The sequence below is a fragment of the Platichthys flesus genome, chromosome 21 (genome assembly GCF_949316205.1).
Source record: "Platichthys flesus chromosome 21, fPlaFle2.1, whole genome shotgun sequence".
NCBI lineage: Eukaryota > Metazoa > Chordata > Actinopteri > Pleuronectiformes > Pleuronectidae > Platichthys > Platichthys flesus.
In genome coordinates, this window is record NC_084965.1 from 1235496 (window position 1) to 1250735 (window position 15240).

The 15240-nt window shown below is 45.1% G+C and overlaps 1 protein-coding gene across 2 annotated transcripts in view; it reads left to right on the top strand.

The window, feature by feature from the left end:
* Nucleotides 1–15240, top strand: part of rps6ka3b (ribosomal protein S6 kinase, polypeptide 3b) — a 31396-nt gene that overhangs the window by 11968 nt on the left and 4188 nt on the right. Inside the window, exons 3-16 of one of the 2 annotated variants that reach the window (XM_062379275.1) lie at nucleotides 8910–9026; nucleotides 9426–9507; nucleotides 10338–10418; nucleotides 10568–10647; nucleotides 11159–11265; nucleotides 11395–11432; nucleotides 11600–11742; nucleotides 12511–12581; nucleotides 13128–13216; nucleotides 13817–13881; nucleotides 13995–14097; nucleotides 14229–14338; nucleotides 14504–14629; nucleotides 14710–14799. In XM_062379275.1, coding sequence (XP_062235259.1) covers nucleotides 8910–9026; nucleotides 9426–9507; nucleotides 10338–10418; nucleotides 10568–10647; nucleotides 11159–11265; nucleotides 11395–11432; nucleotides 11600–11742; nucleotides 12511–12581; nucleotides 13128–13216; nucleotides 13817–13881; nucleotides 13995–14097; nucleotides 14229–14338; nucleotides 14504–14629; nucleotides 14710–14799 — 1302 coding nt within the window. The remainder of the gene's footprint in view (nucleotides 1–8909; nucleotides 9027–9425; nucleotides 9508–10337; nucleotides 10419–10567; nucleotides 10648–11158; nucleotides 11266–11394; nucleotides 11433–11599; nucleotides 11743–12510; nucleotides 12582–13127; nucleotides 13217–13816; nucleotides 13882–13994; nucleotides 14098–14228; nucleotides 14339–14503; nucleotides 14630–14709; nucleotides 14800–15240) is intronic. The other variant, XM_062379276.1, reaches the window with a different exon arrangement.

The window sequence follows — 15240 nt, forward strand, 5'->3', positions numbered from 1 at the left end:
TCTCTCTCTCTCTCTCTCTCTCTCTCTCTCCTCCTCTGTCTCTCTCTCTCTCTCTCTCTCTCTCTCTCTCTCTCTCTCTCTCTCTTAAGAACACTTCCATCATCCACTGAATAATCAGAGACGGTTCATAGACATAAACAGCTGGTGGAGCCATTTCTCCAGTTGTGAGAGGATTCAGTGAAAACCATGACAGACTTTTTAGAAAACATGACAAAGATATGAGATTTATTAATGATTAACTCAAGATAAAGCTTTTCTGGAAATAATAATAATGTATCCTAATTATTTTGATCAAGGCTGAAACTAACGATTAATCAAAACCATTATAAAACAGTGCAGATCTAAGTTGATGTCATCAGAGCTTTTATTTTGAAGTCTAAGTCATCTGTTTTCTGGCAGGAGAAGTTTTCACATCCTGCTCCTCAGGAAACTGCTCTGAACGCAGCTTATGTTTCTTACATCAGCTTTGCTTTGGAGCTGTATTCGATTTCTCTCTTTGAGGCTTGAGCCCTGATATCTGATACCTGGAAGAGAAGATTCAAGATTCTGATTCCAGCTCCAAAAACCACCAAAACCACCAAAACCATTCCCCTGCTCGTCACTACTAAAGTTTATATTGGTCTAAGCATCGCGTCTGCTCACCTGTGAGGTTTCTATGGTAGATCAGTTAATAGCAAAGTGAAGGTAGGACACACAGTCATCTACTGTGTGTGTGTGTGTGTGTATGTGTGTGTGTGTGTGTGTGTGTGTGTGTATGTATATGTGTGTGTGTGTGCAGTCATTGAGGATCTTATCTTGCCAGCTCCTGAATTAATGATGATGTCCTCCCTCTGCTCCTGCTCATCTATACTTAATGCTCTCTGCCGCTCTCTGTAACATGAAGTTCGGCCTCGGCCACAAATCATGTCCTTTCATCACAGACGTCTTGATTTTCCTTGGACACATTTCAGGATATAAACTGTTCCTCTTGTGTCCAAATGTCCCCTGTCCCCTGTCCCCTGTCCCCCTGTCCCCCTACTCCCACCTCAACCCCAAAGAATATGTGTTCCGTGTGTTCAACACAGAAAATCTGCTTCATGTATATTTGATGTATATTTAAAATTCATGTATATTCATGTAAATGTATATTTCACGTGCTGCACCCCCCCCCACAGAAGCACGTTCTGGTCGGGACGGTTCCCCTTGACATTATCCAGGACATGACCCCCCCCCCCCCCCCCCCTCACGTGTTTAATAAACTTCTATAAAAACATGTTAGTGCTGAGATGACTCTCTGATCTCCGACAGGTGACTGAGCTGTGAGCCTCTGTGTGTGTGTGTGTGTGTGTGTGTGTGTGTGTGTGTGTGTGTTGGGGGGGGGGGAGGTTATTTGATCCCTGGTCAAGGCCAGCGGAAATGCACTTTATGGTTCTACCTGACAAATCCCCAAGCTCCGTGTGTGTAGTGTTGTGTAGTGTTGTGAAGTGTTGTGTAGTGTGGTGTAGTGTCTATCCGGCCGGTTAATTTGATTGCGTAACAGGCTTAGGGGGGGGAGGGGGGGGGGGGGATTGTCAGGAATGGAATCCCACTCAGTCCTTGATAGCTGCTGCCATGGAGAAGCTATACACACAGACACACACATCGCACATTTGAAGTTGTAGTTGCAGTATTGTTTAATTGTGAACATTTTGTTGAATTAAAATGAGATTGAAAATGATAAATTATAAAAATATAATAAATTAGTACAATAAAAGTTGTATTAAAAGTACAAAAAAAGGGGGGGGGTGCGCGCGTGTGTGTGTGTGTGCTCCTATTGGTACTATATATGACATATGATCTTATTTCTGAGGCATGTAGCAGTGTGTGCTGGTGGGCAGATACCACAACTGCAAATCAATCTAATGCTGTTATAAAGGTTAATCTGAGCCTGTGTGGAGCACCTATGGATTATACTGCATATAGAGTTCATTCATGTGTTGTGGATGCAGATGGTCGAGCAGGATTTAACTCAGAGATTAGAGAATAGTCTCCGGGAGAAGATGGCGATCATTGGAGTTCCATGTTTCATGCTTTTCTGAGACGCCAACAGAAGCTTCCTCAGCTACGTGCTGTCCTGTTTGTCATATTTGAAGAAGTGAAAACATGTCTGTGTGTGTGTGAGCAGCAGTGATCCACCACAGTGTGACATTTATAAACGTGTGTGAGGTATCATCTGGATATCACCATCGTTCAGGTCATTATGATAATCACCAGGATCGCAAGCTGCCTGCAGTTTCAATATGAAACACATAGTGGGAACACACATTCTCGTACACACACACACACACACACACACACGACATGGGATGAAAACACAACGGAACAATCTGCTCTCTGTCTCTCACCCACTCACACACACACACACACACACACACACACACACACACACTCTCCTGACTGAATATTCATTTTCCAGCCAGACACTGAGGTCTCAGTTTCTGCTGTAGAGGTAAATGTCTGAAACCACAGGTTCTTCAGCAGGTTAACACAATGAAAAGCAAATCATCACATTTGAGAATCTGAATCGAGCTGAAGTGTGGGACGTTGTAAACATCTCAGGCTGAAAGATGCAGATGTCTAATAAATAATCTCTCTGAGGGAGATGCAGGACATGAAACTACAAAAACATTAGTAAAACAATAAATCATCGATGTTCATTACATGAAGCCGGGCAAGAAGAACAAGGCCACAAAGCACAGTGTGTTCGTGTTAGTGTGTGTGTGTGTGTGTGTGTGTGTGTGTGTGTGTGTGTGTGTGTGTGTGTGTGTGTGTGTGTGTGTGTGTGTGTGTGTGTGTGTGTGTGTGTGTGTGTGTGTGTGTGTGTGTGTGTGTGTGTGTGTGTGTGTGTGTGTGTGTGTGTGTGTGTGTGTGTGTGTGTGTGTGTGTGTGTGAGTAAGACAGTGCACACTCAGGGAAGGCGACAACAGGTGGAGGTAATCCAAGAAATGTCACGCATCCTGTCGCTGGTCTGCACTGGCATTGTGTACATTGTGTTTGTGTACTGGTAGCGGTGGTGTGTGTGGGGTGCTGTGACAGGTGGAGGATGTTGGGTGTCTGTGTTGTGCGTTGGACTGTCGAAGCCTAGTCCACTGTCCTGGCTCTGGGTTGTGAGGATGTTGGATTTGTGTGTATGTGCGTCACACCAGTCATTATACACAACTTCACTTAGGAGATAAGGAGGTTAAATATATATTTTGTGTCTCGTTTTCCATGTAGAAAAAAAGTGGATTAACTAGTCTAAACTTTCTAAGGTCTTTGCTTGTGTGTGCGTGTGTGTGTGTGTCTGTGTGCATGTGCGTGTGTGTGTGTCTGTGTGGGTGCGTTTGTTTCCTCGTGTTATGCAGTCATTGGTCAGTGAGTTATGTGAGCGTGGAGTAAATGGGGATCTCCGGGACACCTGATGGAAACACAGGGTGGAAGGTTACAGCTGCGTGTTAGTGGAGAAGGCTGGGGGGGGGGGGGGGTGGAGCGGGGGAGATCCCTCTTCCCATCCCGATATGGACCCCCCCCCCCCCCTCCTCGTCCTCTGGGTATCCCCTCACACTGACTCACACAGACACTGGTTTGCCTCTCCCAGTCTCCAGTCGTCTCGGCACACTTCATGATGACACACTGCGCGGCCAACGCTAAGCCGGCGTGCGTGTGCGCGGCAGCCGGCCTGCTCCGGGCGCTGAGGAGCCGGCTGAAGTCCCTCAGACGCCTTCTGCTGCTCGGCGGCCACCGGCATCGAACCCGTGATGGAGGCCACTGGGATCAGAGCAGGAAACACAGGGCTGTGAGTAGTCCGGAGTCCCGGGTCAGACTGTGGTGCTGCAGGTGTTGTTTCCATCTTTCAGCTGTTATGTTGATTTAGATATTTGGACCTGCTCAGTAGTGCTGCCCCAAAATGAGCCGCCACATATTTTGGTGTTTTCTCTGTTTGAATGGAGTTCACTCTGGTGAGTGGTGAGTGCGACCACCAGGGAATAGCAGCGTGTCTGTAAAGTCCGACAGCAACGAGAGCTTTTCACCTTCTCCCTTCTCCTTGCCTTTTACGTGATACCAAACTAACTGCCGGTCATATTCATGAAAGCATTGCAAACTCAAAATAGTGTGACGAGCCCTAAACACCAGATCAGGTGGTGAGGGTTAGGAGAAGGTTCAGGTTAACGTACGGCATGTCATGTTAGTGGCTCAGGAGCCTTTATACTGGAAACCTGAAGTCTTCTGTAGATTCAGTGGTCGACTCCCAGTATATGAGGGACAAACACACACATTTGTTAATTAATGCATCAACTTTAACAACTCTAGTGGCTTGTTGTGTTGACGTTTTTGTTAATTCAGTGTGAGAGTGGAACTTCCAGCTGTTGAGTCCACTTCATACCAGAGACAACACAAGGACGACATGAGAGGCAGCTCCTGTGAACAGGGAGCCACTGAACCTCAGGTCTCATCGTGATCATCAAGGTTTCACTGTTTCTAAAGGAGACTGTCGTGATTCATCTTCACGTCCTTACAACACACCAGGTTCTTCAACAGTCTCTTTAAGAAGTCTTGAGATCAGTCCTGTAGTTGTGAGTTCATGCTACACAACTGACTGGCACAGGGGCTCACACACAACCTCCCTCCAGGAGAATCCCCCAACTAGCATATCTGCTCTTTCTGGGTTTCCCCCTCTTCTCCTGCCTTCCCCCCGCCCCTCGCTCTGATGTCATCCTGTGGGACCGTGACTCACAAACAGCTCAATTATGTTTTCAAGTTAAAAGACTGAAAAGTAAGAAAGTTAAGAGGAACTGAATTAATTTGAAATTACCCCCAAAACAATCATATAAATAATAGATTATTGTACGATATCTTTCACACTGTAGCATCAGTGAAAACTATATATATATTTATCTTGGATGACTTTGTATATACTCAGCATCGTTTAGGAGATAATGAATGAACTATATTTCAGTATTGGCCCCTTGTGGTGAAAATGTTTTGTGGATTTTATTGTGTGAGCTGCCTGTGTGCGGAGTTGTCGTGACTTTCCAGAGACTCAACCGTCACCGGAGTTTGGATTAACGTCAGTGAAGAGTCAGTGGACGAGCTGTTGTGATGAGTTTTCATGGTTCTGGCATCAAACCTGCAGGGACAAGCTGGTTTGTACAGGAGTCATAGAAAAGTCCAGATTTAATGTTGTGTATGTTTTGTATATATGTGTGTGTGTCTGTGTTTGTGCGGGGGCAGTGAGGGGTGGGGGGGGTTTCATGTTACCGCTCCTCTCATGACCCTCCTCCTCTCGAACACTGACGTGTCCTAACATCAGCTGTGAGAATCTTCACTGTTCACCACTGAGCTGAAGCTGAATGAACAGAATCACGCAGCAGGTTCTTGTTGACTGACACATGAACCCATTAAATATGATCTAACTCATGTTCTCTCATTGGAGAGCACAGGGATTGTCTGTATACGATTGGAAGTTTTAGAGGATTCTACCAATTAATTTCTAGTAATTTTGATTATTGTTTTTCAAAATGCGATAATTTGTATAGAAAACTAACCCTAACCTGGACATACCTCCTTCTCAGGCCGTATGTATGACCTTGTCTTAGTAGAAGCTACAAATATCAAACTAAATATGAAAGTTCCATGCAGCCAAACAAACACACTGGCTTGTGTTCATCTCCCCGTTGGACCCAAGGTTTAAAAAAAACCCAAACGTGTGCAGCGTTTACGTTGATCTGATCTGAGTGCAGTAATGTGAGCGTCTGGGAGGTTTGTTGCTGCAGCGTAACGACATCACACTGATTCACTCCGCTCAGGAGACCTCTTTAATCAGATCTGCTGCTGGACAGATGAGGTGAAGTGTGTCTCCAGCTGTGTGACTCACGGATCAATCCCTGAGGGGAGACTTCAGTCAGAGGAAGAGTGAAGCTGTGTGTGTTTGTCATATCACACAGTGAACATGAGAGGGAAATAAACAGAGGCAATAGCAGGTTAGAGAAGCAGGTAAAGTAAGTGTGTGTGTGTGTGTTTGTGTTGTGTGTTGTGTACGTGTGTGTGAGTGTGTGTGTTCAGAGCACAGGTGCAGGGTTTGCAGTTTTGATCCTGTGATTAAGAGGTGCTACATGAGCATCCTGTCGCTTCAGATCTGATCCTCCATCTGTGTTCTGACTCACACACACACACACACACACACACACATGCATGCAAACTCTCCCAAACACACACACACACAGACTAGTACACAGACAAACGTACCCACATTTGCATATAAAAGACACATCATTTTAGTTTTCAACACTCGATCTCTTCCCTCAGCTCCGGGTTCCTTCATTTATCGTCTGTTTGTGGTTCTCGGCTCCGAGCTGCGTTCAGAGGCTCCGTCTGGATGTGAATCTCATTTACATGCGGCGGCGTGATGTTCCACACTTGATGACATGCTGTTAAATTGCATGTTTGTGTGCATGTGTGGGGCCTGGGTTCAGTTGACCTGCAGATCTGATACCAGAATTCAGACCTGAGATAATCAGTTTTAAAATCAAACAGTGTTATTATTAAACAATTCTAGAGTAGTCTTTTTTCACTCTCCTATGAAGGAAACTGAATTAGATTGAAGAAGCTACATTTGTACTTTGTGTTACTTTATTATTACATTTCAGACACTACCTTTGAACAATTTACTACATTATATTTAACAAACAGATATAGTCACAAGTAAAATCGCAAATTAAAGTTTAATAAGCTTCTCCTCAGTATAGAAATCATGTACTGACCCAGAACTGGACATGAAATACTCCAAATTAGCTCCAAGCTCTCAAATAGCAGCAGTTTTGGAAACCTGTGCACAGATATCAATCTAAAATATACTTTATTTATCTATCAGATAAATATTGGTTCGACAGCAGGCAGAAAGTAAATGTGGGCAGAGAAGGAGAATGGTTCGTTCCTCTAGAGCCTGTCATGATGCCAATAATCCAGATAATCACAAATAATATATATAAACTTTAGATTTTAAATAGATTGGCCTTTGTTTGTAACTGAGTAGCAAATTCTGGTATTGGTACAAAATAAAAATCTGAATACTTCATCTACCACTGCACATCTGGCTACACCCCCTCCCACAGCAGCCCATTCCCCACGAGGAAGAGAGAGAGAGAGAGAGAGATAGGAGACAGGAGAGGTGAGAATGGTTCAAATAAAGATAGGAAAAAAAGTGAGAAAGTAGGAGGGAACGAGGGAGGAAAGGAGGGAGGGAAATATTTCTCTGGGGGAGAGAGAGAGAGAGAGAGAGACAGAGGGAGAGGGAGAAGTGTCAGGCACCAGCAGAAGCCGGCACCGGTTCCATCCTGTCGCTTCACAGTCGATGCACAGGAGCATGTTAGCACCACAGACCCTCAGCCGGAGCCGGGACTACAGGTCCCACAATGCACTGGGACACCTGGCCGCCAGCACCTGGGAACTACAGGTAGGAGGAGGAGGAGGAGGAGGAGGAGGAGGAGGAGGAGGACAGAGAAAGACAGTAGTAGGACAGAGAGGATGATGGGAAAACAGAGGAAGTACAGCATGTACGTGTTCACTATAATTCATCAGTACCTGCAGAAAGGAGAACAAGAGGAACACACACACACACACACACACACACACACACACACACACACACACACACACACACACACACACACTAACACACTCAGTATGGTATCATTAGTCACTCAGCTACAGTGGGAAGCAGGTATTGAGGGTGGCTCCATGACAACTGTGTGCGTGTGCGTGTGTGTGTGTGTGTGCGTGTGCGTGTGCGTGTGTGTGTGTGTGTGTGTGTGTTGTGATTTCCCACTGTGCGGATGACGAGCGTTCGGGAACCCTGTTCAACCTGCTGTGTGATTCAGCGTTGTGTTTTACTGTGGAAGAGATGAAACCTGCTCAGACCCCACCCAGTGTGGTGGCTCAGCAGCTGCAAAGCATGCTGGTCCACTGAGGCTTTGGTAGCTTTAGAAACTGGTCTGGATGTCTGTGTAACTCTACTGCTGTCATGAAGTGTGAGTAGAGTATCGTTGGGAAAAGCACGAGCAATCAGACGCCTTAGTACGTGGACATGTGAATGAGTGTTGGACCAATCAGACGCCTCCCTGATGGTTCTGGTGAAGGATCAGAATCTTCACATATAAAGTGCTTAGAAACCTTTTCACAGAGCGGCACAGAGCGATTAGTGGCACTCTCTGAGCTGTGGGCTCCAGACAGAGTCTACCTCGCCCTGATAGCTGCAGAGGAACTGTCTCAGCACACGTTCATCCAGTCTTTGCTTTTTATTTATTAATTATTAAATAAATCTTTCGTAAAACAGCGTCACATTCAGTACACGTGTGTAACTGGTGACATGTTGACGTGTTGTCATTTTAAAGGTGTCACTTTCCAACAAAAGGCCGGGAACCGCTGTTTACAGACGAAAACTTCTGATAATGTCCAGAAAATTGGGTCTTTGTGGGAACATCCAGGTGAGGGGCGGAGCCTGTAGAGCAGCAGAGGCGGAGCCTGTAGAGCAGCAGAAGGCGGGACATAACGTATAAACTCTGCTGTGGAACGATCAGTGTTGTTGTTTACAGCTCGTCCACACCGGCGTGTGGACGTCTTCGTCTTCTACGTGTTTTCTTTATCCTCACTTTATTCACTTGGGACCTTTTGGGACATTTTCCCAGGGGCCTTCCAGGAGAAGTTCACGAAGCCACAACCGACTCGGACCTTTGTGTTCTCGCTCAAAGCTCCTCTGAACAATTTTAGGAGAATATCCAAAAGCATCATTTGTTTTATTTTTGTAAACATGTGTCACTGCTCAAGTTACCGGCCTGTGAAAAACTGCTGCAGAGAAACTCAGAGCTGAGACATTGTGCGTTTCAGAAAGTGACAAAGATATTTGTGTGTTACAGGATGACGTGCACATTAACGAGATCAATATCACACACCTCGTGAAGGAGGGATCAGAGAAGGCCGACCCTCGACAGTTCGAGCTCCGCAAGGTCCTGGGACAGGGCTCCTTCGGCAAGGTAGGTCTGTGTGTGTGTCTGTGTGTGTGTTGGCCTTAAGTGTGTGTGAGAGTTTGTAAGTGTGGGTTTCCTTTCCACTCAGATCTGTGTAATGTTTCCCTCGTGCCAGTTTTTGAGAGCCTGTTGTCTCTCACTCTTAATATGGTCTTTATGAATGAATCATTAGGCCCCTGCTCAGTGTGTGTGTGTGTGTGTGTTTCTGTTTGCGTTAATCTACACAAGAAAGTAGAACTTAACCAAACTAACTCACACACACAAAATCACGTTGATACCCGTTAATACTCTATATATGTCTACATATATATCACTGGGCACCTTACACAACACATTTCACACACAAATAAAGACATGAAATACACACATCGTAGTGCTTAACCATGTTTGTGTGTTTGTATTTAGGTGTTTCTGGTGAGGAAGATCTCAGGGCCAGACGCCGGTCAGCTTTACGCCATGAAGGTCCTGAAGAAAGCCACACTGAAAGGTACAAAGAGACAACACAACTTTCTATGATCCCATAAGAATTCTGTGGCCTCACTACAAACATCTCAGGAAAACCTTGAGGCATCTTCTTCACATGTGGTACAAACGTTCACTTGGACTCACGTCTGACCGGAATCGATTTTCGTGGTCGAAGGTCAAAGATCAAGGATGCAGTGACCTCAGAGTCTGGGAAAAGAAACTCCATGTAGACTGAAACACTAGATGAGAGGCAAACAACCACCGGTGGTCATTTTAGTTTTGTCCGGTACTGAGTTAAGCAAAGACGACAAGTGAGAGCTGCTGGTTTGATGAAATCAGTCTGGTCTAACAGGAATGAGAAGAATAAAAGGTCACCGACTCTTCAGTGATGGATTTGTTTCTCCAGAGTTTCAGGGTGTTACTTTTTTCCCTGTTTGCTCAGTCGTCATCGCCCAAAATGGAATTTCACACCTTAACGTGAGACCACACAGACACAAAGAACTGAGGAGAAGAAATGAACTCCTGAAGTGACGTTCAGCTCATACACCTCCTGCTGGTGGGACAAATACAACTGTGTGTGTGTTTCCTGCTTCTTCTCTCCTCTCTGGCTTCCTCTCTGTTTTAGTACTTTTCCTCTTTCTAAGTTTGTAACTTCCTCCTTTTCTTTGTTATCTTCTTTTCTTCCTTGATGTTTATTTTCATCCTCTCTGCCTGTGATTCCGTGTCTCTCATGCAGTCATCTGGAAGCCAAAGCACAAACCATATAAGGGAGGATGTTTATTTTTTGGCTTTTCAGTAAGAGCTCTATCTGGTGATTTATGTGTGTGTTTGTGTGTGTGTGTTTGTGTCCAGTGCGTGACCGGGTCAGGACAAAGATGGAGAGGGACATCCTGGTGGAGGTCAACCATCCCTTCATTGTGAAACTGCACTACGGTGAGTCAGACGGTAACAGACCTGCCTGATGAGTCACCAGCTCCACACCAGCCAATCAGAGCTCAGCGCTCCTGGCAGAGAAACTGTTCATAAACATGGAACTTCTCAGATCTCGTGTGAATTCACCTTCTTCCTCTTCCCTCCCTCAGCTTTCCAGACGGAGGGGAAGCTCTACTTGATCCTGGATTTTCTCAGAGGAGGAGATCTCTTCACTCGTCTCTCTAAGGAGGTAAAACCCGACACTTCAGGGTTACTTCCTGTGTCTGTGTCATGTGGGACTCGCCACTGCCCCGCCCCCTTTAGCAGGCTAACAGTCGTCAGTCTGTGGACGTGAGGGAGGTCAGGCTGAGATCCTTCTGCCCCAAAACCACCAATGTTAATATTTGAGAAAAAAAATCACAAAAGCCAAATATCATCAGATTGTTGTAATTGATCGTAAACGCTCGTTAGATCAGGAAAACATATCTCCTCTCTCTGAGGGTCAAGAATTGAGTTTAATGAGACAGAATCAATGCAACAAAGCTTGGTGTGGAGTAAAGTAATAAAGTATATTAAAAAATAGACTGACTGTGTTTGTGTGTGTGTGTGTGTGTGTGTGTGTGTGTGTGTGTGTGTGTGTGTGTGTGTGTGTGTGTGTGTGTGTGTGTGTGTGTGTGTGTGTGTGTGTGTGTGTGTGTGTGTGTGTGTGTGTGTGTGTGTGTGTGTGTGTGTGTGGGTGTGTGTGTGCGTGTGTGTTACAGGTAATGTTCACAGAGGAGGATGTAAAGTTCTACTTGGCTGAACTCGCTCTGGCACTCGATCACCTTCACGGCCTCGGCATAATTTACAGAGACCTCAAACCTGAGAAGTAGGCACAGGCACATGCACACACACAGACACACACACATGCACACACACACACACACACACACACACAATACTCTGTTTCCTGGCAGATATTTCCTTCGGAATACAAAAAGTATTTGTGTCGTTTCAGCATCCTGCTCGACGAGGAAGGACACATCAAACTGACTGGTGGGTTATACTGCACCTATTTCTGAGTTTCTCGGCCTGTGTGTGTGTGTGTTGGTGTGTATGTGTGTGTGTGTTCTCCTGTCATTGCTGTGTGTTTACTCAGTATGTTTCTGCTGCTGCCGATAATTACGATAACGTCCATGTGGCTGATATCTGTGTGTGTTCAGACTTTGGCCTCAGCAAGGAGTCCATCGACCATGAGAACAAAGCCTACTCCTTCTGTGGGACGGTGGAGTACATGGCTCCGGAGGTGGTGAACAGGCGAGGACACACACACAGCGCCGACTGGTGGTCGTACGGCGTTCTGATGGTGAGGGAACCATGTTATGATGATGACTGGGATCTTCTGATGAACCCAGTGATGACAGCAAAGTAGAACCAATGTGTCCAAATACCTTGTTTTATAGATTTTTTCAATTTTTCAAAATCTAAAAAACTGTAGGAACTATTGTCCTTGAAAGAAAAGATTCCAAACATTAGCTTCGGCTCCTCCAATCCCAGCCTCTGCACCTTCTGTGCAGTGAAACATCACTAATGTCTCTGACACTGGTAAAGTTCACACCTGCTGCCTTCCTCACATCTTCATCTCACCTGTGTGAGGAGAGAACATATTCATGCAGCTGACGTCTGATTCAAATATCAACACTTTGACTCATGCAGTAGATGAAACCCCCGACAGAAGGTCGTTGAGACGTGAGGGGATCGTTTCAGACTCGTTCTCAAACCTGAACTAAAAGACGAGCTAGGATCGATTTTACATGAAGATTAACATTACACACTTTATAAATGAGTCAGCTCGTTTAACCTGAACTAATATAAACACTTTAAACACTGCATGTTAGGGAAATATATGTATATAAATATAAATATATATATGCAGAGATATTTAGGTATTTAAGCCTAATGTTCATCTTTGGACCACATGTGGCCATGATACATCAGCATTCAATGAATTTATCAACAAAATGAAATTCTTCTTCTCCATTTTAATAGTCATATTTATTTATAGTCTGTCTCTGCAGCAGGAGCGTTGCAGTAATATGAACCTCTGACCGCTGGTGTTCTGTTTTCCTTTTAGTTTGAGATGCTGACGGGAACGCTGCCGTTTCAAGGCAAAGACCGGAAAGAGACGATGACCATGATCCTCAAGTAAGACACTTTATACCGTCTGTGAACTCCCGTCCAATCAGCAGCTCACAGCTTTTATTACAGAGCAGTGAACCTCTGAGAGGAGGCAGGCACCGACTCTATCAGAGAGAGAGAGAGACGACTTCCCTCTGTCCACAGTCAGCCCGGGGGGGAAGTGAAGGATTTATAACAGAGGAGATAAAGTGCAGCACTCAGGAGGAAGAGGGGGGGGGGGGCACGGGCAGAGCAGAGGAGGGACAAGTGAAATGGACTCAAGTCTCAAGTTTGCTGATAGCAGTTTATAACGTTGAGGAAGACGAGGAGGGAGGAAAAGCTAAGAAATAAAAAAACAAATCACAGGAAGTATTAACCCCTCCTGCTTCCTGTCGTCTCGTTCACCCACAGTGTCTCTGTGCAGACTGCCGAGTGTTTCCTGTGTGTGTCACACATTATCCTCATTATGCAATGTGGTCATTAGATGACATTTGCAATTCACCACAGTCAATCTGTTGTTTTAATAAAAATTCCCGGTCGTCTCATTCTTCTTCTTCTTTTCTTCTTTTACAGGGCAAAGTTGGGGATGCCACAGTTTCTGAGCTCAGAAGCTCAGAGTCTCCTCAGGAACCTTTTCAAACGCAACCCGGCCAACAGATTAGGTAAAGACGTCTGACTGAATCGATGAAGTCGCCCAGCATCTGAACACATTTAGAGTATGAGTCAAATGTAGAGTTTCCATCCTCCTCCAGATAAAGACATGGGGGAGGAAGTAGATTTCCATCCTCTCCATTTTCTCTCAAAATAACCCTTTCATCTGAAGCCCGCTGCGTCTCATTGGTCAGTTTGTTCCACTGCCCCCTGATGGACGTGTCACAAGTGGCTGCAGCCCAATCAGAAGTTCTCCTTATTTATACCAAAGAAACGTGTTTGTAGTTTTGTGTGGTCAAATAAATGTTTTGTTTCTGAATCAGGGTTTGTCATGTCGGGCATTCACTCAGTTAATTGTGAGTTTATCTGCTTTTGACAAATCCACTGTTTCCTCCTGTTTGTTAAAAATCTAAATATTTAGTCTTAGGTCTATGATGATGTGACTAATCAGAACCTTGGAGTCACTCTGCCCCCTGCTGGTGTGTGCTGTACTGCACTGACAGCTCATGATGATGATGATGATGATGAAGATGATGATGATGATGATGATGATGATGATGATGATGATGATGATGATGATGATGATGATGTGGTGTTTATCTGTGTTCCAGGAGCTGGACCAGACGGAGTGGAGGAGATCAAGAGGCATCACTTCTTCAGCACCATCGACTGGAACGTGAGTGTTGGAATAAAACAACATTCACGTTTTTCTTTTTAATTGTTTTGTCTGAACTTTCTGTTTCATCTTCCTCCTGAACTGAGTTTCTCAACGTCTTCCTCTCGTCTCAGAAACTGTTCCGCAGAGAGATCCCGCCTCCTTTCAAACCGGCGTCAGGACGACCTGATGACACGTTCTACTTCGATCCAGAGTTCACAGCTAAAACACCCAGAGGTACAGACTGTCACTCCTCCTCCTCCTCCTCCTCCTCCTCCTCCTCCTCCTCCTCCTCCTCCTCATCTCCACGGTAAAGTCTGATTTCATTGCGAGAAGAGGATTGACAGCTGTTCCTGTGTCCCTCTCAGATTCTCCGGGGATTCCTCCCAGTGCCAATGCCCATCAGCTGTTCAGAGGATTCAGCTTTGTGGCCATAACAGAGGAGGAAACACAACCACTACCTAATGCTATAGTTCAGGTACAGACTCACACTGACGCACTGCATCTAACACTGTTTGAACACCGAGGTCAAATGTCCTCTTTCCATGGAGAGTAGATAGTCGGCAGCACAGTGTGAAGGTTTCTCTGAGGTCTCAGCTTTTTAACCTGCAACCACAGAAGGTAACTGGGTCTTTGCATGTAGCAGCTGCACAGAAGCACGTCCCAGTTCGCAGACGCCTACGAGATCAAGGAGGACATCGGCGTGGGCTCCTACTCCATCTGCAAGCGCTGCGTACACAAAGGAACCGGCATGGAGTACGCCGTCAAGGTAAAACCCACCCGTCTGCCACACGGCGCCTCGTGTCCCGCTCTCCAGAGCCGCAAGAACACCGTCTGTTCCCGTTTCAGATCATCAACAAGGTCAAGAGAGACCCGACGGAGGAGGTGGAGATCCTGCTGAGATACGGACAACACCCCAACATCATCACCCTGAAGGACGTGAGTCACCTGAACCTGGAACTGAGCTTTAAAGAAACAGTGTCAGAACGTCTGTGGTTCTACTGCGTTCAAGTCAGAGCAGCATCTTATTGTGAAAATCTTCTTGATTGTTCTTCATGTTTAATCTCTGGTACGAGAGATTTGTTTTTATTCTTCTTTGTTTTATGAAACTACCAACTTTAAACTGAGTCTTCAAGTGTCTGTTGCATCAACTATTAAACTGTCAAGTGCAGGAAAATGGCATTAAAAGAGTTTTAGAACGTTTTATAGTCATTTTTACTTAATTTCGTTTTCGTACAATGATAAAAAAATGTAAGAATCCTTCAGGAATAAGAGAAAATGACAAGAAATCATTTGTGATACTAGAAGCAGGGAATGATTGCTGTCTTTTCTTTAAAAAAAATAATTTAAACTTTTACTTACTATTATAGAAACGTCTAT